General features: G+C 37.4%; 1 protein-coding gene across 5 annotated transcripts in view; it reads right to left on the bottom strand.

The window, feature by feature from the left end:
- Positions 1-769: 769 nt before the first annotated feature.
- LOC138317680 (uncharacterized) overlaps positions 770-23819 on the bottom strand; it is a 46436-nt gene continuing 23386 nt past the window's right edge. For 4 of the 5 annotated variants that reach the window (XM_069259508.1, XM_069259511.1, XM_069259509.1 and 1 more), the window contains 17 exons: positions 20646-20755; positions 19895-19979; positions 19213-19440; positions 18723-18815; positions 18268-18390; positions 17872-17949; positions 17419-17518; positions 15432-15593; positions 14624-14726; positions 14105-14249; positions 13634-13710; positions 13058-13308; positions 12227-12419; positions 11438-11577; positions 11071-11250; positions 10439-10600; positions 770-10072 (listed from right to left, as the gene is read on the bottom strand). In XM_069259508.1, the coding sequence (XP_069115609.1) occupies positions 4617-10072; positions 10439-10600; positions 11071-11250; positions 11438-11577; positions 12227-12419; positions 13058-13308; positions 13634-13710; positions 14105-14249; positions 14624-14726; positions 15432-15593; positions 17419-17518; positions 17872-17949; positions 18268-18390; positions 18723-18815; positions 19213-19440; positions 19895-19979; positions 20646-20755 (7686 nt within the window). In that variant the 3' untranslated portion in view covers positions 770-4616. The remainder of the gene's footprint in view (positions 10073-10438; positions 10601-11070; positions 11251-11437; positions 11578-12226; positions 12420-13057; positions 13309-13633; positions 13711-14104; positions 14250-14623; positions 14727-15431; positions 15594-17418; positions 17519-17871; positions 17950-18267; positions 18391-18722; positions 18816-19212; positions 19441-19894; positions 19980-20645; positions 20756-23819) is intronic. The other variant, XM_069259510.1, reaches the window with a different exon arrangement.

Genomic DNA, 23819 nt, shown 5'->3' with positions numbered 1-23819 from the left:
CTGTCTCAAAAGTGTGGCACTATTTCTATATTCAGTACCTTCCTCATTTGGAGTTTGGCACATAACGTGGTCCCATGCGAAAGAAGAACGGCTTTTTTAGAATATGCGTGGACTATCGTCAAGTAAACCAACTGATTATTAGAGATGCAGAGTGGATGACATGCTGGACTGATTGGCTGGTAACCGCCATGTTGAAATACATATGATGACTATTAGAGACATTTAATTGACTGTCAGTCGGTTGAGATTTTATGAATATGATAGGATGCCGTTTGGTTTCAGGAACATAGAGACTTTATTTATTCTTTTAAGAACAATTAATCTGTCAAATAAAATCCACTCAGACAACGAATACAATGCAGCATATACCCGATTTACCAATTCTCATATTCAACGTTATTCTTTAGTATCTAAAATACATTTCAGAGTTCCTGTGGGACTTGTTGTAGGATACTGCATCTTGGAGAAGACCGAGCCACCTAGGGAATCTAGCAGGTACGTAGTTTATTTGAGTTTAAAATATGGACTTTGGATGGAAATATGTTGGCATCTTAGTGGGGGCTTCAACAACCATAACCCATCCTCATATATTTTTTACTAATTCCTCAATTTGTAACCTCATGGAAACCCGTTTAGGGAAGTTTGAATCCTCACCTCAGGGTCCGCCAAACCATTCGTGATTTATCTTGCTTTCTCCTATTCAGTGATGTGTGAACTGTCGTTTTGGGACGATGTTAAAACTCAGTAGTGGATAGAAAACAAGACAGTGTTTAGCTTAGTCATTAGATGATTTTATTGAGTATGATCCTCATCACGTGATCATGACACACGTTACTGTGTCAGAATGACATCGAGTGATGATGATGTATATATGTATATATATATATGATATTCAGTAAATAATAAATATTATGCTACAATCTGAACATTATTTCTACAAACAAACATAACTACGTGACCATTCATCAAACGTGTACAGATTTAAAACCCATGCTACACACAGTTATATCTAACTTGAGACTACACGTGTGTATTGCTATGGGGAGTCTACACTCTCACGACACCATACTTCAGTAATTCATTCGATTTATTAGACAATATCCAGAACATTTGATTTCCAGATAAATTTTTTCTTAGCTACTACAACTTGCATCCATTCAATGAGGTTTTGGCAAAACTATAGATAATTACGAGTACACTAATACGTGCATTGTTCAAATTGGCCTTTAAAGTTTCATGAACTTTTCATTTTTATATTTTCTAACTCATGCATTTTCCAAATCGATTTGGCACAAAAGTTATTCATCCCATATACAAAATCTACCCAGGTATCCCACTAATTATACTGTATGGTTCATTTTGGTAAAAAACTCCAGTCGCTCAATAATTAGAATATATGTATCCATCCAGTGATGTTTCAATAGCACCCCCCCCCACCCTTCGATTTTAATTATACCTCCTTATCATCTCTTTATCCTAATAAATTTGTTTTTTTCTCCCGTCGCCCGTTTCCTGCAGCCACCGAAGATACGTTTACAATTTAATAAATGAACTATACATATTGCAATATCCCGTTACAGAAATTCTTTAGTCAGTAATGGTTTCTTGTTTAGGATGTTTGTATAAAAGACATAGATGAGCCTACTTCTAGAGTTGACCAATGTTTTTGCGAAATACTGACTGTAGGACAACTAAACTACTACTGATTGTTTCTCGCAAAGTCTGTTGATTATTGTCCCCTTGTCAAAGGATAAAACTGAATAAAATACTACTTATAACACATGACACGAAAGAGTGACTGTAGCAATGAAGTGTCAAAAGTATTAAGTTTTGTCGCATTGGATATGAGATATTAAAAGCGAATTTTGTTCAAATCGAGATTTATAGCTATAAAACTATTTCAACTATCATTTCTTTTTAGAAATATTGAAAACCAATGTTTGATTTCAATAGCATGGGGAAATTCTACAAGCTGTTTGGCTCACATTCTCACAAAGAAAACACACCTGTATCAAAAGACGACATGAATTATCGGTAACAAAAAAGATAAACTTTGAGTTATTATATTATTATTGATAATCAACATTACGGTTAGGATGTAAACATTTGTTAATTTACTTGTTAATAGAAACTGGGAAACAGTGATACATTGTACTACATATTGTATATAGTGCTTTCACCCACAGAATAAAACTGTACAGTAGTGATATGATTTAGTCAAGGCTTCAAATACATATTCAGTAATTACTCCCTATACATGATAGCATGACTCAAAATAAAAATTACATGGGTGCCCAATAAACATGAAATCAGAACAGAACACCAATATCCACATAAAGATGGCATAAATACATATAGTTAAAAAGGCACAAAACATACCAGGCCAGTTATCTTTCTGTTTAAACCCTTATCATCCATACATCTATTTTATGAATTTTAATATTACCCTTTATTACTGGACATTCTTCCACAAATATACTGATCTCAATTAATTTCCTTCATTGCTGTGAATTTGATTAAATATAGTTTGATTCCATGGGTTGTTGAATAGTGCAAACACATTTTACTGGCCGACTCTTTTGTAATCACAATCACATCATTTTAAAATTAAAAAATCACGTCACATTAATTTATTAATCCAATGTAGACAAAAGAAAATGGTGGTCTATTGCACAAAACTTGAATCATTATCACCGTTAACATATGTTTAATGATGATGAAAGTAGCGTTTCAGCAAATAATGAAGTACATATAGGAGATTTGGGACTGTAGAAAATGAAGAGATTCTTTCTCCTGCACACACTACCCATCCTTTCCAGGGAAAAAGAAAAAGGAAAATGCAGTTAAGTGAACTATAAGAACGTTCAATACATCTCTTAAATTTCCAATATACGAATTCAAGTGTTTAAATCTTCATTATATGCAATAAGAATAAAAGTCTGACGACCGTCTTTTTAGTTTTTACCAGATAAATACTAAAATTTTCTAAAACCAAGAAAACAAAATCGACATACAGTAGGGAAATATTGAGATACCGACTATATTTGAAACATGGAATTCATATAATTGCTGCCAAGGAAATAAAATACTAAAAATTATTAATTAAATATCCGACGCTGCTTCATTTATTGCATATGTTGCTAACCTTTAATAACAAGTGTTCTAAGAGAGTTTGCGGTCTTTATGACCATGGATGCTAGTTAACGATATATTTTGCTGATCTTAGCTTGGTATTTTAGTTGGCCTTATGACGCAGGTTTATTACATAGGCTATTTAAGTCTGAATGGTTACCTAAAATGTCTTGGAATTGCCTAGAACATCAAGTGTTGCCCTTGTTTGACATTTTCATAAATATATGTGCAGCAGTGAAATAGAATATAATACTATACATAGTATCATTACATGACAATCACAACCAGATAGGGTACATCTATTCACACAACACGTGATATCCCCGCACAAGGATATCCTCACATACTAAACTACTTATATTAACACTATTCTTTCAAAGAATCAGCACATTTGGTTTTCTGATACCTGGTTAAAATTCAGATCGTCCGTCTTACTCCACAACAAAGAAGACTAGAACATTCTTCAGTAGGTTTTGGGTTCGATAACGTTTGATCTCCTATAAAGTTGCATTGGGTGGTAGTTAAATTTGCTTTTTTTCCACCACCAACTATTTTCTACACTGTTGAGTATAATGAAACCACTATTGTATAGCACAGATGTACAATACCTAAAGCACAAAGAACAGTCAATTCATTTGGCCGATATGTGATTCACCAATACGTGGCACCAATAATGTCAGCCAGTGTAATGGAGAGGAACACGATGATCTGTATTCTAATCAGAGACACCACACACACCCAACATTAGACAGTACAGTATCTGGTTATGGCCGAGTATCTAACACGTTAATTAAGTATGACTAGATTGGTTTCTTAATTTGTACACAATACACAAAATATAACGGAAGGGACGCCATCTTACTTACCAAATATTAGTTGTACAGTGAAAATTATAAGTACATTGTTAAAAACTAAAAGCAGTTCATATTGTATACTTAAGTATATCTCCCTGTTCTAATACCCTGATCATCACTGACCTTGACCATTTAATTTATTAACGATTTCAAGATGATCAGCACTTTTATCTGTTCAGAGAGCACTTCGAAGATTTATACTGATCAAGAGAAACCAGTACCACACACTTTACACCTACCTAACTCATCTCTACAAAGTACCACTCATTATATTACAAATACACTATCATCTATTCGTCTATAAAAGTCGAAGCTGCATTAACACAATTCTCTGCATTGCTATTCTTTAAATGGTTATTAATCTATTTATAACAAAGTGAACTATTTCCCCTGTGTTTGTTACATAGAGGCAGTGTTAATGCAGACACGACCTTTATAACCCTGCATGGTGTCGTTCCAATTAGTGATCGTTTAGTTAAAACTAATCACAATAATATACAGACTAGGTCATAATATAAGTAGTTAACATATAATATAAGGTTTTTAAAATACTAAAAATGTTAAAATGTTGTACATCTTAACAGGGGAGTAAAAACATTACACCTTAACGAGGGGGTTAAAACAAACATCTCATTTCCTAGCTCCATAGAATGGTTTAGGGCCCATTCGCACAGGCTGAGAACGGACCGAGCCCTCTAAAGGAGGAGTGGTCCCTCTCGATGACGGTAGTTCCAGACTATGGCGCACATTAATCGTTTCAAGAGATTCATGTCGATGCGACTGACAAAGCGTTGGGGAAACACTTCTTACCCGCGACCTTAACAGCAGACTTTCAGCACTTTGAGTGTCACTATCATGTTTCTGTTCGAAAAACTCTCTCAACTCTTTAATGCTCCCTCTTCGCTCTAAATTGCACCCTTCCGCACCACCCCAATCCTCAATACCCCCCTGGCTCCCTTTGGAGCTAGGCAGTATGCAGGACTGACTAAGAGTCCTTTCAGAACTCCTTTGAACCACATTGTCATTCTCCATGGTTTCTACTGTAGCTATGGAGGTCTCTATTGACAAAGACCGCCTATTTCCAGGTGACCTCCAAGCCCTGGGAGACTTTGGAGAACCATCAGCGGGAGTATTATCACTTCGTCCAAAACTAACACGACGTGTCACTTTAGGCGATTCCTCAGTTTTTGGCCTGCTTCGTTGTGAGGGAATAGAGATGTCGCAGGCCTTTTGTAAAAAAGGAGATTCACTTCCTTTGCGAGATTTTGGGGAGGCGGTTGCATCTACTCTTGTGATAGAGCCCCCATCTAAATGCTGCGTCTTCGGCGAGTTTCTATGAGAAGTTTCCTTGGCAAGCTTAGGTGATCCAGTATCATGTATTTTTGTCGGTATTCTTGACTTGGGAGACCCATCAGATGAACATCCATCACGTTGAGATTTTGGAGAACTTTTGGTGCTTCCGACACGATTCTCGGATTCACTGACCGATGATTCACTTGCTGTACGATTCCGTGAGCCGCTACGGTGTTTAGGAGGTTTACTTGCACTTGTGAAGCTTGACTGACGATCCCAGGAACGTTCTCGACGAACAGTTTCCTTTTTCCTGCCAAGCTCATATCCAATGTCTGTAGAGATACTACGACGACTTCTCGGCATTTGCCACTCATCTGAAGTCGTAACAAATTGCGTGGAAACGTTTTCCTTGTCCATTACAAAGCGTTCTGTATGTGACTGTGAGCGTCTGGCAGCAAAGGCACTTCGCGCACTTTGTAATCTAACAGTCTCGTTGTTTTCTACCTCACTGCTAGGTAGACACACAAGTTTTTCTTGTGACGAAGATGAGGTTTGTTTCTTTTTTGACTGTGAAACCTCATATTCCCCAGCAGTCTTTTCAAATAACTCACGTAAACTTTTAAGCTTTGTGGATCTATGAGCACGAGTAAATCGAATATCTTCCTGCTCTCCTTCATCACCCCTGCTTAGAAAATCGTCATGTCGAGACGAAGCTACCTGGAGGAAAGATTCGTCTAAAGAACTGCGACTCGGTGGATCATTTAGAAATGCAGACACTGGATTACGTTCCAGATGAAACCTGTGCCTCTCTTTTGGTATATCCTGCATATTCGATGGATTTGTATCAACAAACACATCATCGTTGGCGTCTGCATCACTTGCCTCGCCTGCCTCGACATACTGTGCATTGTGAACACTATCCTTTCCTTTCTTCAAACTTGTCTTCCTTTCCAGGACCAATTTAGTCTCCCCTCGCTCTGACCTTTGACCTTTTGTTCCAGTCTTGTCAGTCATTTTCTTTTCTTTTTCTGTCTTGAGTTTTGGAACCCCTGATCTATGGAGCCCTACCTCCCTACGCTGATGATGAGCTTCCTCGGCTTTAGTTCGTTCAGACATTGTTCTCCTGATACCAATGTTTGATCGCGGCTCAGTTTTTTTCCGGGACTTCGAACATTTAATCACACTGGGTCGACTAACTTCCATGAATTCCCTTTCAGGGGGAGGCAACTCAGGAAGATCAGACATATTCTGTTGCCATGGAGATTCCGATAAATCGTAATTCTCTCCTTGTGCCATGTTTCTCAACTTTGAACAACATGCATCGTCATCGTAAAAGTCGTCCGCATCACATGTTTTTGGTGACTTTTGGGACATGGTCAGTTCTAGGTCAGCATTAATAGCATTTTGATGTGCCTCTTCTGTATTGTCAAGCATATCAATGACCCTGTTGGTAGCCATGACAACAGGTCCTTGCGACAGAGAGCATAGGTTCTCGGCAGGAAGACTTATGGATGATAAGCCAGCTTCCATCTCCATCTGTGTGCTAGACTGAAATTCACCCTCATATTCTCCCTGATCAAAATGGGTTGCAGTTTCTATGTGACTCATATCTACCACAGGTCTAGCAAAGCCTACATGTACTTCATGCTCTGACTGTTCTTGGTACACAAAGGATTCCATGGCGACCACATTGGGCGAGTCAATACTACTCTGCTGTGACTGTGATTTTAATCTTTCGTTCATTTTCTCTCTGAACTCATTTGACAAATTTTGATGAGTGGGGATACCAAAACAACTCTCGTTGACATCGATATCTTCCAACATAGACTGGAATGGCTTGGCATGATCGCGGTCAGTGAACGCAGTATTTTCAGAACGTGAAGACGACTCGCTATAACGACCGACACCCCCTAGATTGTTTGTGTTGTAACTGTTACTAGTACTTTCGGACTGACTAGATATAACGCGAGTGACACCAGAAGCACCGTGACTATATTGATTATCGGTGCTTCTATCCTCTGATGGAACGGACGTGTCCATTCTCTCTTGGACAGAACTCTCGAGAGAGAAATCAAACGAATCCATTTTCTGAATTTTTCGAGGTTTGGGAAACGAGGCCTTCTCTTCGTGGTCACATTTTTGACCAGATGCTAACTTATTGTCACTTTGTTTCAATTCATCTCGTCGCAAGGATGGTTTCTCCACTGTCATACGATCCGTGACAGAGTGTATCTCCGTAAGAGCATCTGAAGTCCCACTTGACGACGTCGTGCTCTGACTGTCCTGAGTCATAATACTACACTGACGTATCTGGGGAATGTCGGATTCAGTCAAGCACTTTTTTATCATAGGTTTTTCCATTGTGACAGTTTGGTCCTGAGTACCGCACTCAGGAGTTTTATCCCTCTGTTTACGACTGTCCATTTGGGTTGTTTCTATAGCACCAACTGTTTGGGATTTTTTGAGCTGCGGGCGATATCTATTAGAAGAAGCAACTACCTGGTCGTCATTGGTAACTGTACGGCACACATCTCCTGTTGGGGCGAGTTGCTGACGCCAGACGTCATTAAAATCAGATAAACTCTGTAGTTTCCTATCAAAGTCGTCATTACTATATTCTGGCTCTACACTGCTTACTTTATCTGTTTTAGTTTTGGTCATTGCAGTATTGTTGGCTTTTTTAGTGTGTTTGACTGATGGAAGAACACCAAAATCCTGATTCAAGCCTGCCAGGTCCTCCCAACGTGGTTGTTGCCGTGGTGATCGTGGACTAGACGTTGAAGACTTGTTGGACAAATCATGATCAGACTCTAACATCAGTTTGGCGAATTCCCGCCTAGCTGGAGGTTTGTTTTTATGAACTGCATGACCCTTTGCTGTTGGTGAACCTTCACATGCTTTTACTTCGTTTGCCTTTCCAGTTGTGGGACTGTATGTGGGACTGCCTCCATAAGCAGATCCTGACCCTGAGAACGATTGGGACTTGGGCATGTCTTTGTACCCTATCTCTGGTGACCATTGGACAGGAGAACTTACTGTCTCTTTGGGAGACAGCAATGGACTAGTTGGTGTCTCATCCTTAGTTGACCGACGCGTTGTTTTCATTTCCTGTAGAATACCCTGACGCGATAAGAATTCCAAATCTTCGTCTGAAAGATCGAATTCCACACAGCCATGACGCGAGTCGGAGCGCTTCATCCTGTCAGGGTTACGGCTTTTGACAGGATGCTCATCATCAGAGAGTCCGAATCCTCTTGCCCGCTCCTCAGATGGAGACATGGGACTTGGTAGACAACTTGACTGTTGACTACCAGTACCTCGCATGGCCTGGCGAGGACTCAGCTTACCACCATCGCTGTACCCCGATACATCACTTCCCGTTGGGGAAGCATTCTGAGTATTAATGTGGGCTAGTTTCGGTTGGTTTGATGTTGATGGCCTGAGAGGCGCCCTGATGACTCGAGCGGTCTCAATCACCTGGATCTCTTCTGCTGGTCTTTCGACAAATGTATTCTTGGCATCACGAGATTCTGAAGGCAGGGGTGGGATGATATTTGGAGAAGAGAATCCAATATGATCGCCTTGGTAATCTGAGGGTATATTGTCAAACGATCCAGAGCGACTGCGGTTATTGGGACGTTCCCCTTCCTGTAAGCGATTACCTTTGTCTAAATCTCTTCTGAAGGCTTTATCAATTTGTGCATTAATCTCGCGCAATGTCCGAGTGAGAGGTGACTCCACTTCATTAAAACTATCTACTGAAGCACTACGTCTCCGACGTTCAGCAGCAGGCTTATCTTCATAGCGTGCAAAGCTGTCTGTAGAAGCTGACAGCTCACTAATGGTGATTGAACTAAGCATGTCGTCACGAGACCCGGTACAGGATGTCATGTCTTCTAGTGACTTCTGAATGTCGGCAGGGACACTCAGGCACTTTGACATCTTGGAGGCAGACAAATCATTTGTTTCACTCACACTTTGTTGTAAAACGCTCGAAGAAGTCATCTTCACAACTTTACCATCTACATTTCTGACACAGTCAGATGTACTAGATGAAGGATCTGAGGTTGTGGGTGACGAAAGAGAAGACGACGGAGTTCCCAAAGAGCGACAGCTATCTACATACATTTTCTTATCAGCACCAAAAGTTGTCTCTATATGTCCTGAAATGTCCATTGGAGAAGTTTTAGTCTCTCCTTCGATGCCGAATCGAGACTTTTCCTCATCAGAAAGGATTTCTGCATAGTCGTGGTGTCGGGAGTAGTAGAAGTTAGAGGGCGGGGGTTCATCTGGAGTGCCAGCCGGTGTTGAAGCACCACTACCACTCATCCAGTTTTTACGTTTTGCACCTGGGCTCTCAGGAAGTTCTATGGTCACGACTTTCCCGTCATCTAATTGAGCATTCTTGTCCTTAATTTTGTCTTCACGCAGACGGCCTGTAACAGTGGGAGGAGTCCGGCTGCCCCTTCGACCGTGTTCCCGCTTTTCTTCAGGTGAAACATTTGGTACAAGATTTGGAGACTTGCGCTGATCTGAGGTCTTCAACAGATTGGCATCCTTCACATGTAAGACAAATTTATCAGAGTCACTTTGTCCATCCTGTGACTTTCGAACACCACCCGGTGGTAAGTCTGCCCTCCCCTTTTCCTGTTCCTGCCTCGGTGTAGACGGTCCAGACGGTGACCTACGTTGAGTGATAACCTTGCGTTTGTTATCTCCCCTTACAAAGGACTGTTTCCGTTCCGGCCGATTGTCAGACACGCCATTTTCTGTTGGTGTACTCTCTGGTGTATCTGTAATGTAACAAAAAAATTCTAATATCTTCATACCATTCTATAATAGCTTATTAATTTCTAGTGTCAGCAATGAATCTGTTTTACATTATAAAGTTAATATTTTTCAAGATTTATGTGTTCAGATTTTATCACTCATTGCACAAAAAATGTATATTTGATACTCTAAAACCAAATTAATTACAATCTGAAATCTCTCTTGGAGCTGGGATTGAGTCTACTCTCTCTGGTGTCAGTTACATATTAATTTTTCGAAACTTATGCTTTATATTGAACATTCTTCGAGAATCAATAGAAAGAAACCTCTTTAAACTAAGATTTTCTTAACTATCCTTGTGTATTCTGACCTAAAGATTTAACACCTACCACTACTAGTGCCCCCGGGGTCCACATCAATCCCCACTTCCCTTGATCCTGTCATGATAAAAGATGGATAGGACACTGAATGGTCCGAGTGCATCAGTGATCTGGGAGATTCTGAGGACAGAGAACGCTTGTGTCGGATACTTTGATGGCTTGATTCATCATCTGGAAAGAAAAAGACAAATAAAACATCAATTTAAAATGATTTAGGGATATATCAATCGCTAAGTTCATAATAGAAATGGGATGTCCTAAATATTTTAAATAACACAAATCTACATTTAATCTTGAAGATCTTTAAAATTCTTAAAATCTTGAGTTAACTTAGTTAATGTAATTATGTCATACTTTTGATTTAAGGTTATGTCAATTGCTAAGTTCATTATAAAGACAAGAGATCCTATATATTTAATTAATTTTATCTAGATCTTCTACCTGAAATTCTTCAGTTAAATTGTGTAACCATAACATACTTTTGATAGCAGATTTATCAGCTCTTGTGAGCGAGTATTGTGAGGTAAGTTTTCAGGGAATTTTTTATTCTTTTTTGTATGGCTTCTTTAAGCCAATAATGTAATCAATGCCTTCTCCAAGTTGCAGTCTGCTCTGCCATGTAAATAAACCACCACACTAACCTGAGTAGATCCTATACAAGGAGTCCTCAAAGTCCCGTGAGATTCTACCACAGTCAAGTCCTGGCAGTGACATAGCTAATAAAGACTCTGCACTTTTGGCACCTCGTAAACGTCGACGTTTCCAATTGTGAACATCTTCCTCTGTGATTGCTTTCCTATCCTCAGTGAGACCAAGGGGCTCTGAAAAACGAAACCATGTAAAATATAAAATTTCTAATCAATCATAATAATTCATGAATATTATCTATACTAACGACACAAATTTCTTATGTTATTTTTTATACAAATGACAACAACATTTTTAGTTATTTTCTGCATAAATAATATCAACTTTCTTTATAATTTTTATATCTTAAATTGCACTGACCTCCTATGCTATTTTTGCGTCCCTTCTGTTTGATGCTGCCCTGTCTTGGCCCACGAGAGAAGATGGACCGCCAGCCGCTCGGAGATTTCTTAGACTTGCCATAGCCTACAGTGTTACTGCCACTGACTAGAGTCTTCTTCCTGTCACAAGCATATAAAACATACATAATTGTGCTCAATTCTAAACTTTCTGTCACAAATATTAAAGATGCTCCATCGCTGACAAATGGTAATTTTTCTCTGTGAAAAACACGAACAGTTAAAAATAATTAAATGTATCCCGAAAAAAATTCCATGGCACTATGTCCTATATGGAATGAAGTACTGATTGAGCATGCACCAAAAGCAAAATAAATTATCTTACATTAATTTTTGTGTTAATTAGATATATATGATTAAACGCCAATTATTGTTCAAATGATGAGTATAGTTTTTGTTCTGTCGGCGATGGAGCATCTTTAACTTCAAACTGATAATTAAATTGCTTGAAACATTTCTCGATAAGGGCATTATTAATAATAGTGAAAAAGTTGCTTTATCAAACTTGTGATAAAAGATGTCTAGGATATAAAACATTACATAGAAATGACAGGAAAGACTGAAGATTGATATGGTAACAGTATGTGCCAACCCTCATGGTGGCGGAGGGTGCATATAAATATAGAATTCAATATAAATACACCAAACTTAACTATCATTTAGATAACTATCATTTAGATAGTTTTAGTTAACATTAAATGGTTTTTAATCAATACAGAACACAAAATGCCTGGTATCATCTGTAGCGTACCTATACCCCGGAAGGTCTATCACGGTATGGTAGCGAGACGGAAGGCGATCTGGTCCCCCTCCTACATCTATGTACTTCTGTGGTGGGGGACGTAGACTGGCCGACAGGGCACGCTCCCTCGCCTCCTCTAGGGTAATCAGTTTGGTAGGTGTGGATATAGCAAGAGACTTTGGACGCGGTTTTCTCTGGGAACCTGGAACATTAATTAAGGGAAAAATAACCGTGGAAATCTTCTTACATTTGCAATTATTTACATATTAATGTGAGAAGAAATATATTATTGCTGAACTTTGATCAACAATTATTCATTAATTATGGGTGGTAATCAACAAATCCAGGTTTTGAAACCTCAATCAGATGTAACAAGAGATCCCAGAGGGATCTTGGCGCCCACCAAAGAATGATGTCTGACAATGAAAATAGGGATCTTTTCTCTGCTTTTCAAACTTTTACCACAAATTACTACACATGAAATTTGAGAAAGATCCTTTCAGTACTTTCTGAGATATAAAACAAACTTCAATAATTAAAATCCAAGATGGCTACCTGTCGGCCATCTTGTTGACCTATCGGTCCCAAAATGCAAAATGGGTTATCAACTTGAACAAATAGGTTTTCCCTGGCTAATAGTCTCACTCCCACATTCAGCATTAAGAGTTTAAGACCTGTTTTATGCTATATAGCTACTATACGACACAACAATCATCATTTACTTAAAAGGTTTCTTTTAATTGTTTAACAATTGTTGTTTAATTAATGTTTCTTTAAAAGACTGATAAAATCAAAAGCAATAATAATAGTTTCTATATTTTCTCCAAAGAAGCTACTCACTTTTGAGTTCTGGTGAGGAGTATGATGGCATCTTATCACTGAAGATCAGATCAGCATACAGTATCAGGCATTCTGTTACCACCGCCTGAATCCCTACCCCCTGGAGAGCAGCCGCCCCACCCCCGGACTCCAGCTCTTTAGATCGAAGAAGGTTTGGCGCCCACACAATAGCCAGATTCTTGGAATGCATACCGGTGTCAGGGCCGTAGGCAGCAACTTTGGCTAGATGTCGCATGAGGTATTCTAAAGTTCTGTAATGATACATTATTCATATGTTCATGCAAATCCATCCTTTATCAAATAATGCTTTTTAAATCTGACATACTGAAATCTAAAATAACACAAATCTTGTGAAAATGATATCCCATATGCCATGGTAGTGATGATTAAAGACCAGAATGAATACCGCAGATCGTGGCCTTTAACTTAATTCAAAAGGCCAAATAATGACTGGGATAAATATTCACTAGGCATTTAATATTTCTACAAAATTTGATTAAAGTCTGTAAAGCTTTAGCAACAATTAGATGACAATGAGATGTATCAAACTTTTGACGGGGAGACAGCTCATTTTACCTGTAATGAGGGGGAGGTAACTGCTGAACAACATCATGAATCTTCCAAAGTTTATTATCTTCATCTCGCACAGCATCCTGTCAACAATTCAAGTGGGATTCACAAGGATGCTAAACCACATTCATGATGCACATATTCAAAACGATTCATGAAAATTTTCAAGTAAATGCAAATAACATTGATGTTAAATTTTGAAAACATTGGTATAGCTGTATTATTATCCAAAATCATAAGGATTGTTATTGAGAAGGAACTTAAAAGAAAGGTTTAAAAATATTTTTAAATAATTAGCAAAACAACAGAAAGCTGAAGATTTTTTTTACAAAAATCAAAGCTAGGTCGTATCAAAGAACACTTTTGACTTTAAAATATTTTTTTTTTCTAAAAAACTTTTCAGGTTATAGAACATTTGGAATGGTGTCATAATCAACAGCATTTGAACACAAGGACAAAGTAAACAATACTACGTACAGCAAACTTGTCGTAGAGTTGATAGGTTAGCAGAGGGTTAGGAAGCTCACGGAAATACATCTTAAGTAAGGAACTAATACTGTGAATGTCTTGCAGATAAATGTCTGTTGTCAGATCAGGGACACGATCTTCATCAAAGGCCAATCTGTAGAAACACAATAAAGAGATTAATTTATCTGAACAAAAGCATGTCATCCTTGTAGTTTTAAACATGAAGGGCTTTTACCAACACAGGTTTTGAAATTTACCATCAGGACAAAAATATTCACAAAACAATTTGATGGTTGATCTGCCTGACATGAAACAATTAAAGGTTACATGGCAAATGAGTCTCTTTATAGTGATATACTTTCTACTGTTTATTTTTATTTCTATCTTAACTTATTCACCCCTGAAGGCACATTTAGACTCTTCCAGTCCATTATGAAATTTCTGGCTTGAATGACCACAATCTCAGATGCAGGGAGATAAATCATGTGACACATAATTTAGGGGAGTTAATTCTTGCGATAAACTTGCCTTAGTTTCTGTATATTTGAGGTGATCCCTGACAGCCTGTAGATACCGTCCACAATACCATGTTCCTCTATCACTTCTGAACAGCACTTCAGTACAAGGGGCACTGTAACAGAGAGTTATTATAGATATCTACACAGATAATATAACTTAATATTCAGGTTCAATTTACATTTATAATTCAAAGAATTATTAATTGTCTAACTAAGTTATTAACAAAAGATCTATTTTTCAAAATAGAAAGCAAATGTAATTTTTGTAACTTTGAACATCGTAACTATCAACAACTTCAATTTTCCTCCATTCTTCAACCATTTTAACAACTTTCTTTCTCAAAAAGAAGGAAAATAGAATGCAATTCATAATATGTAATTGATCAGAATCATCAACAACATTCCTCTTTCCCATTCATCAACTTCATTATTTTTTTCACCTCAAATTGACATGGTCAAACTTTGTTGTAATGAAGTCAGCAGGACCATGGTACAAGTTATCTAGGCGGTTGAGTTAAACAGGCTTAGATTCTTTGAAGTAAACTTTAATATAGTGACCAATAGATCACTCAAGATCAAGGTTAAAATGTTAACATTCTTTTAATTTTTTGCAGTCCTAATTTTCGTCAATTTCTAAAAATCATTCTCTATTCAACAACAGGTTCTATCTTTACCACCTTTGTACTAAATAACTTTTACACACTTTCTACATATTAATCTTAATCGCTGTGTTTAACAACCTTTACGCCCCCTCTTCTTGATGAACTTCACATACTCTGTATTATGCTGAAGGATTACTTATTACTGTAAAAACTCACCATCTGTTGTGTTTTCTTGGCCAGTATTGAGTAAGTGCTCTCCAAGGTCACAGCCAAACACACGCTCCTTGACAATCCCTGACTGTTTCAGCTGATTACGGGCTGGACGGGTGGTGAAGAACATCCGCAGGAAAGACAGGAACTTCCCGTGCTTCCGAACCACTACCATAACAACGGTCAACATTAAAGTTCAACAAATCAAAGGATGACACTATATTAATATCAAAGTAAAAAAAGTTTCTCTGAGAGTTATTATGAAAAGCATAAAATTCTTTCATTATTGTATTTTGGAAATAAGTCTCTGATTTGTATCATATCTATCAACTGCTACTTTTTACTTGTTACAATTTCACTGGTCTTGTAAAATGCTATTGTTTATTATATCTTTAGTTTTTGAGGGTGTTGTCTCAAATCCATGAATTGTTTGAAATGACACTTTTTTTTCCAAACTATGTACGTGTGGAAATAACAATTTATGCAAGAAAAAGATTATTTTGTGCTGCAAAAACGTACATACAAAGTTATACACTATACAGTCACATCGCTATACTGTTACATTGGTGTAAATATTAGTCCCAGCCATGCTATCATAACTAATCACATCACAGTGTCATAACTAAAATATAGATTCTGATGCATAAAATCATACTACCCGGTATATACAACAACAGGTTCTATCTTTAACCCATTTGGACTAAATAACTTTGACACACTCTACACATTAAGCTTGACCTCTGTATTTAACAACCTTTACACCCCCCTGTTCTTGATGAACTTTCCACCCTCTGCACTGGATAACCTTTATGCCCTCTGAACTTCAAACCCAAGGTGAATTATCCTAATGATGATGTCGCCTATCAACACCTACTGGGGGTAGTCATTTCATCTAAATATTCAAATAAGCCTGAAGCATTATGTTAACTATATCACATATAAACACCTACTTTCATTTTTAAGAGGTCAACAAAAAGGTTCACCAGAATATAACCCAAACTGGTTGTGTTATCAACTCTCCTGTAGTAGAAACTGATGAAGTAACCATAAGGATTTTTCTAAAGGACATGAATCATATATTTAGCCCAATAATTTATCTGAGGTAAAGCTGTGTAAAGTTTGATCTACACCCGGTTATATACACACACCCAATAGATACTAAACACAGTGGAGGTTCAGTAAAACACACACCCAGTAATGAAGGGCCACATGCTGACAAGACAGTGGAATATTGTAAAGGATCGGTAGGACACGTTTGGTTAAACACAATTTTGTATTAAAAATGAATTGATTAAGGAATTGACACACATGTAGGTAAAACACAGATATTAGTTAGGTGGGGAAAATTAACCAGAGACCCATTGTTAGGCACAAACCTAAAACCTGTGCATTTCTAAATCACAAAACCTACTTATCTTTTCACTCAGCTAGGTCCTGTCATCTGAAACCTCTTATAGATATTTGAAAAATGCCTCAACTTTTCAGAGCATATCTCAAGTATGGATTTAACAATATCTTGCCTTCTGATTGATACAAAAAACAAATTCTGATTGAATCAATAATGCAGGAAATGTTATGGGTGTCAATACTGTTTTCTAATCTTTGACAAATGTTTGTTCCTTTTATAATTTATACCAATTATTCCAAGCTTATTCCAAGTACTATCTTTTCCCTCTTAATAATTCTTTCAAGGGTAGACATTGAGAAAGATATACATTAATACAGATATCATTGTCCTATTACTAAAGGCAGCAGATTAAAAATTTCTGATCATAAACCAAAATATTCTTTCCTTCAACCTATCCCATCCACTCCTATTCTGCTTTGCCTTGCCCCTCCTTTCTGTTCCGTCCTGTCTCTTCGAATCCAAAACTTTTCTGTAATGTGTACTGTCCTATCCCTGTTCTGTCCTATCCCCGTCCCTCTCTATCCCTCCTACTATTTAGTCTATATACTAAGTGTTATGGTGTTAGAGACACAAACATGCACTTACGTGGTTTCTTACTTGCGTTAGGATCTGGTATTCGACTTTCGACAGATGCAGGGACTTTGTCTCCAATAACTTCCACACACTCACTCGGGAAAAATCCCACCTGTATCAAAATACACTAGTTAGCAAAGAAAATATTAGAAAATGAAATAAATCCACATTTTCCCCTAGTTGACATGATGTTTTTTTTCAGGAAAAATTATTTTTTCTTCTTAATGAAAGTGAAATGTGATAATTATATAAATACAACAATTACTGATAAAATGACAAAATAACAACTGTTTAGTATAATTCATATTATGTTTCACTCTCATCTTCGGAAGAATTGGAAAATAGAGATGGAATTTCGTTGGTTTTAGTTGCAAATATTTCATGTCTAAACTTAAAATAATATGAAATTCTATCATATGTTGCGTTACAATATATAAAATCAACTGTTATCTCTTGTAATGTTACCTCGAACCCCCTCTTCCCTCGCCACCAGATTGTCTCCTCCTGTTGGGGCATGTCTATCACAGATACAATATCGCCCACCTGTAATAGTTCCATATGTGTATAAATTCTATTGACTACAAATAACACATTTTCACATTTTCATTGTATACATCTGCATTTTGCAGGTCTTATGAACATTAAGCATATTATGTAATGGTTTTTAAATTTATTGTCTATTTTTCATGATGAAATTTGGATGATTTTCTTTTTCTTTTTTTTGGTTTACAAAAATAATGGAAATTAAAATCACTGCTTATATTTTCCCACTTCAGTATTACAGAAACTTGTTCAATCCATAATTTGATGAATTATGTCCCCATAATTTGATGAATTATGTCCTTTATAAGACCCGATTACCTCAAGTGATATTTCGTCTGGAGCCTGGGCTGTGTAACGTTTGATGGCATGGGCAGCAGCTATTGCTGGTGTGTTGATACCCGAGTCGTCCGTCGCCAGCAAGCGGTTTCCTCGGTTATCCAGCTGGAACAATCATGTAACGTATTAAATTAACGGTAAACAAACTGATGTTGACACTTTCGTTTTTTTTTTTAAATCCAAAGGAATTAGCACCAATGGCAAATTGACACTACATGTATCAGGAACTGAAACCAGCTCAATCTAAATTTAACCATATCCATTTTGACAAGTGCATCTTGTCTACAATTGCAGCTTCCATGTTAGTTAGCAGTAATAAATAATAAACTTACTATAATTGTATCGATTCGAGAAACATCAGCGTAAAACATTTAAAATGAATGCCAAAGATAATCAAATAACCAGAATTTTGTGTCATGTTTGTAAATCAAACTCACTTCAAACCAGTTGAGTACCGAGCCACAGTTGATCATGCTGCCAGCGATGCGAGAAAATCTCTGTAAATATTGGGACAACATCTCCTCCATCTCCTACAACCAATGAAAAAAAAAAAAAAGATTTTAGTTTGCTCCATTTGTGGGTCATTAGTTTTGTCATATTATGGAGAAAATTCAGAGTTCCTGGAGATAAACCAGCCCGACTATTGGTAGAATTTTGAATACACAACACATCCTATAGTACTGCTACCAAACGAGTTTGATAAAATCACAACCAATGGTTTTGAAGAGGTCAATTTTATAAACTGTTGACAGAAGGCCATAATGTTATATGCAATAAGCTCAATTTGGTCCTTCAGACCAGCTGAGCTAGTAACTTTACTAATTCGATATACAGTCAAACCTTCTAATTACATTGGCAGGTCAAGGGTGAAAGTTTGTATAAGAATTTTGATCATGAGAGGCAGAATAAGAAGTTTATTGTGCTGACCTTGTAAGTTTTGGTGGTATCCTCCTCCTGGTTAAGGTTCGGGAGGCGACTGAACTTTCTATCGTAGATACAGCGGTGTAGCTGTCTGTCAAGCATCTTAAAGTTTTTAAACGTTCTCCGCACATTCCACGACTTATCATTGGCCAGAGTCTTGACGAGAAATGTTCGCTCCATGATGTCTGTTTCTCCATGGTGATGGTTCTCCTGGTCGTCGTGACACAGCGACACCTGTTGGGTCGATAAAAAGTTGTGGATGATTTGGTGAATCTATAACTTATTTCTAAGATGTAAAAAAATTACAATACAACTCAATACGTGAAAATAGAACACTTTACTTTACCTAAAGAATGAATGGTAAGAATGTTGGCATGCTGTAGGACTTCTCTGTCTTTCTTGTACCACAAAATGTTTTTTTTTTTTTTTTTGTAGAGATCATCTTATATTGACATAAAGTAATGAGATACTTAATTGCGTTTCACATAACATTAAATATTCCAAAGCAAATTACACATTTATATACAGAGTTACTTGTTCATGTGAACAGATAGTTATGACTTGAATGAGACTATAAGACACAAATACATTATGGGTAATACTATACATGTATCCCATGTTATATTTCTCACAAATCAAACAACAGCCAATACTACCACACAACAACAGCTTATCATAGACTACATACCTGTATCTTATGGAGCTCCACAAAGTCATAGTGGAAGTGTGCACACTCCTGCAGCTTGGGGAAGCGTGTCGAGCCATCTAGCATGCTGAAATGATATTGTTAAACAAATCAACAAAGTACTGAAATCTTTTTTAGATTTGATCATAGGATTAGAGAGTATTTGTAGGTTATAATTATTGAGTGAATGTTGAAGAATATTTGAGATAGGTGTAAAAATTCTAATTATCATAATCTTTTGAATTTGAAGGAATTTGACCTCAAAGGCCAATGATAACTTAAAAACAAAAATTTTTGTTGGGAATCTCCTGAGATATCTATCCTATCATGATTCTTGGGTTCTAATGTAATTTTGAGCAAACTATTTTATAATTTTAACAAATTTGAGGCGAGATAATTTATGCAAATGTTTGAAAAAATTTGTCCCACACAACCTTTAAGGATCAAGGTCTAAGGACACAAAATAGGCTTCACAAGTGTTTTACATCCCAAAAGCATGACTCAGCAAGTCTTTACAAGTGAGAAGAATATATTGTATGAATTTATAGATTTAACCTCAAGTGACCATCAATGTGGGTCAAGGTTGTTTGTTTTGGCAAACTTTCTTGAGTGTTATCAAAGAGATAATGACTATTGTCATTCATATTTCTTGACTCCATGAATTATTGATTTTTTTAAGGAAACTAGTTATGATGATAAAAGTGTTACTGGATGACTTTGCACCACCTTGAGATTAGTTTTACTAATAATGTACCTCGACACGCGTCTGATGCGGATAGTTGAAGTGGAGGCTGTACTGCTGCGCTGGGACCCAACACTGCTGTTATCAGAACTGTCATATAACTGCAACACTCCACCATGTTGCTGTAACCAACACAAAAACATATGATACAAAAGTAATATCTTAATCTACAGTCACATACAAAAATATGGTCAACAAAAATAAAATCATCTCTAAATCTCCACAATTGCTAAGGGAAATTTATCTTGTTATAATACTGGGTGCCTGTTCCTTCTGACCGTATGGTAGCTGTACTAGACTTTCTGTAGGTATATTTACCTTGTTATAATACTGGGTGCCTGTTCCTTCTGACCGTATGATAGCTGTACTAGACTTTCTGTAGGTATATTTACCTTGTTATAATACTGGGTGCCTGTTCCTTCTGACCGTATGGTAGCTGTACTAGACTTTCTGTAGGTATATTTACCTTGTTATAATACTGGGTGCCTGTTCCTTCTGACGTATGGTAGCTGTACTAGACTTTCTGTAGGTATATTAACCTTGTAATAATACTGGGTGCCTGTTCCTTCTGACCGTATGGTAGCTGTACTAGACTTTCTGTAGGGATATTTACCTTGTTATAATACTGGGTGCCTGTTCCTTCTGACCATAGGTAGCTGTACTAGACTATCTGTAGGTATATTTACCAGGTAACCTTGTTATAATACTGGGTGCCTGTTCCTTCTGACCGTATGGTAGCTGTACTAGACTTTCTGTAGGTATATTAACCTTGAAATAATACTGGGTGCCTGTTCCTTCTGACCGTATATGGTAGCTGTACTAGACTTTCTGTAGGTATATTAACCTTGAAATAATACTGGGTGCCTGTACCTTCTGACCGTATGGTAGCTGTACTAGACTTTCTGTAGGGATATTTACCTTGTTATAACATTGGATGCCTGTTCCTTCTGACTGTATGGTAGCTGTACTAGACTTTCTGTAGGTATATTTACCTTGTTATAATATTAGATGCCTGTTCCTTCTGACCGTATGATAGCTGTACTAGACTTTCTGTAGGTATATTAACCTTGTAATAATACTGGGTGCCTGTTCCTTCTGACCGTATGGTAGCTGTACTAGACTTTCTGTAGTTATATTTACCTTGTTATAATATTGGGTGCCTGTTCCTTCTGATGTATGGTAGCTGAACTTGACTTTCTGTAGGTATATTTACCTTGTTATAATACTGGGTGCCTGTTCCTTCTGATGTATGGTAGCTGAACTTGACTTTCTGTAGGTATATTTACCTTGTTATAATACTGGGTGCCTGTTCCTTCTGACCGTATGGTAGCTGTGCTAGACTTTCTGTAGGTATATAATACTGGGTGCCTGTTCCTTCTGACCGTATGGTAGCTGTACTAGACTTTCTGTAGGTATATAATACTGGGTGCCTGTTCCTTCTGACCATACGGTAGCATAACTTGACTTTCTGTAGGTATATTTACCTTGTAATAATACTGAGTGCCTGTTCCTTTTGACCGTATGGTAGCTGTACTAGACTTTCTGTAGGTATATTAACCTTGTAATAATACTGGGTGCCTGTTCCTTCTGACCGTATGGTAGCTGTACTAGACTTTCTGTAGGGATATTTACCTTGAAATAATACTGGGTGCCTGTTCCTTCTGACCGTATGATAGCTGTACTAGACTTTCTGTAGGGATATTTACCTTGAAATAATACTGGGTGCCTGTTCTTTCTGACCGTATGATAGCTGTACTAGACTTTCTGTAGGGATATTTACCTTGTTATAATACTGGGTGCCTGTTCCTTCTGACCGTATGGTAGCTGTACTAGACTTTCTGTAGGTATATTTACCTTGTTATAATACTGGGTGCCTGTTCCTTCTGACCGTATGGTAGCTGTACTTGACTTTCTGTAGGTATATTTACCTTGTTATAATACTGGGTGCCTGTTCCTTCTGACCGTATGGTAGCTGTACTAGACTTTCTGTAGGTATATAAGACTGGGTGCCTGTTCCTTCTGACCATACGGTAGCTGTACTAGACTTTCTGTAGGTATATAATACTGGGTGCCTATTCCTTCTGACCATACGGTAGCTGTACTAGACTTTCTATAGGTATATAATACTGGGTACAGGCCTCAAAGTAGCACTTGGGAATGACTAGCCAAGTGGCGAGTGACCTCTAAATTTTACTCGCCAAATGTTGTCAAGCGAAATTTATAAGTTTCAAATATTGATTTGATGTGTTAAGAGCTTTATTGAGACACCTTACACTATTGAGCAAGCAGATACAAATATACAAGTATTAAAAACATGAAAAACATAATTTTGTGTTGGTAAAAACTCTTTTTATTCAACAACTGCAATGTCCCACCAAACAGTCTCTGTACTTCAGCTTCCTTTTTTGTTTTAAAACCATTTTTCAATCTGTTTACATTTCTATATACGGTAATATAAGTTATTTATATATAAAATGTATAGTAATTATCAATATATCTCAAATTTATTCAGTGACTAACTCATATCTCGCCGATTAGGGTTATAATATTTGATTTTAAATTGAATAAATTAGGCCTAATACCTCAGGCAGTCATGTACAAGCTTCCAAGAGTCCGTTTTTTCGTTGCAAATGTATACCAGCGGCTTGGAATTTACACTGTAGTTCTGGCTTGGCAATTCTATACATGTATGCATTGACGAACTTCATGTGCATATCTTGCAATAATTGAAGCGATAACAGTACTATGAATGTCTTACTGTCTTTCTGTGTTCACTCAATCGTCTGTCTCTTTCGTAACAATCAAGTAGTTTGGACACAAAGTCCTATTTTGCCGGCTATTTGATTAATTAATAATCTGTTCACACACTTTCAAAAACATCGTACCTTCGTCATGTCTTAACAACATCACTTCATGATTCCAATGTCGAAAGCGTTTGCTTTCCTGTCGATGTACCTGGCTTCAGCAGTCCCATTTTATCTCAATGAACCCGATGTCAAATCTGCTGCATTGTTTTCTGTTTGTGTTGTTGACATTAAGCCCAAAACAAGTCAGGGGGGATTTGCCCCGGGCCTTTTTGCCGACCAACATTGCTACTGATAGTCCGACGCTGGTAAGGGCATCATTACTACTTTACAGCATGGCAGTAAGTTATGCATATTTTATGGCTTTTCAGACGACAGGATT

The sequence above is a fragment of the Argopecten irradians genome, chromosome 3 (assembly GCF_041381155.1).
Source record: "Argopecten irradians isolate NY chromosome 3, Ai_NY, whole genome shotgun sequence".
NCBI lineage: Eukaryota > Metazoa > Mollusca > Bivalvia > Pectinida > Pectinidae > Argopecten > Argopecten irradians.
Note: the sequence above shows the minus strand (reverse complement) of the source record. Positions and strands in the feature narration are given on the sequence as shown.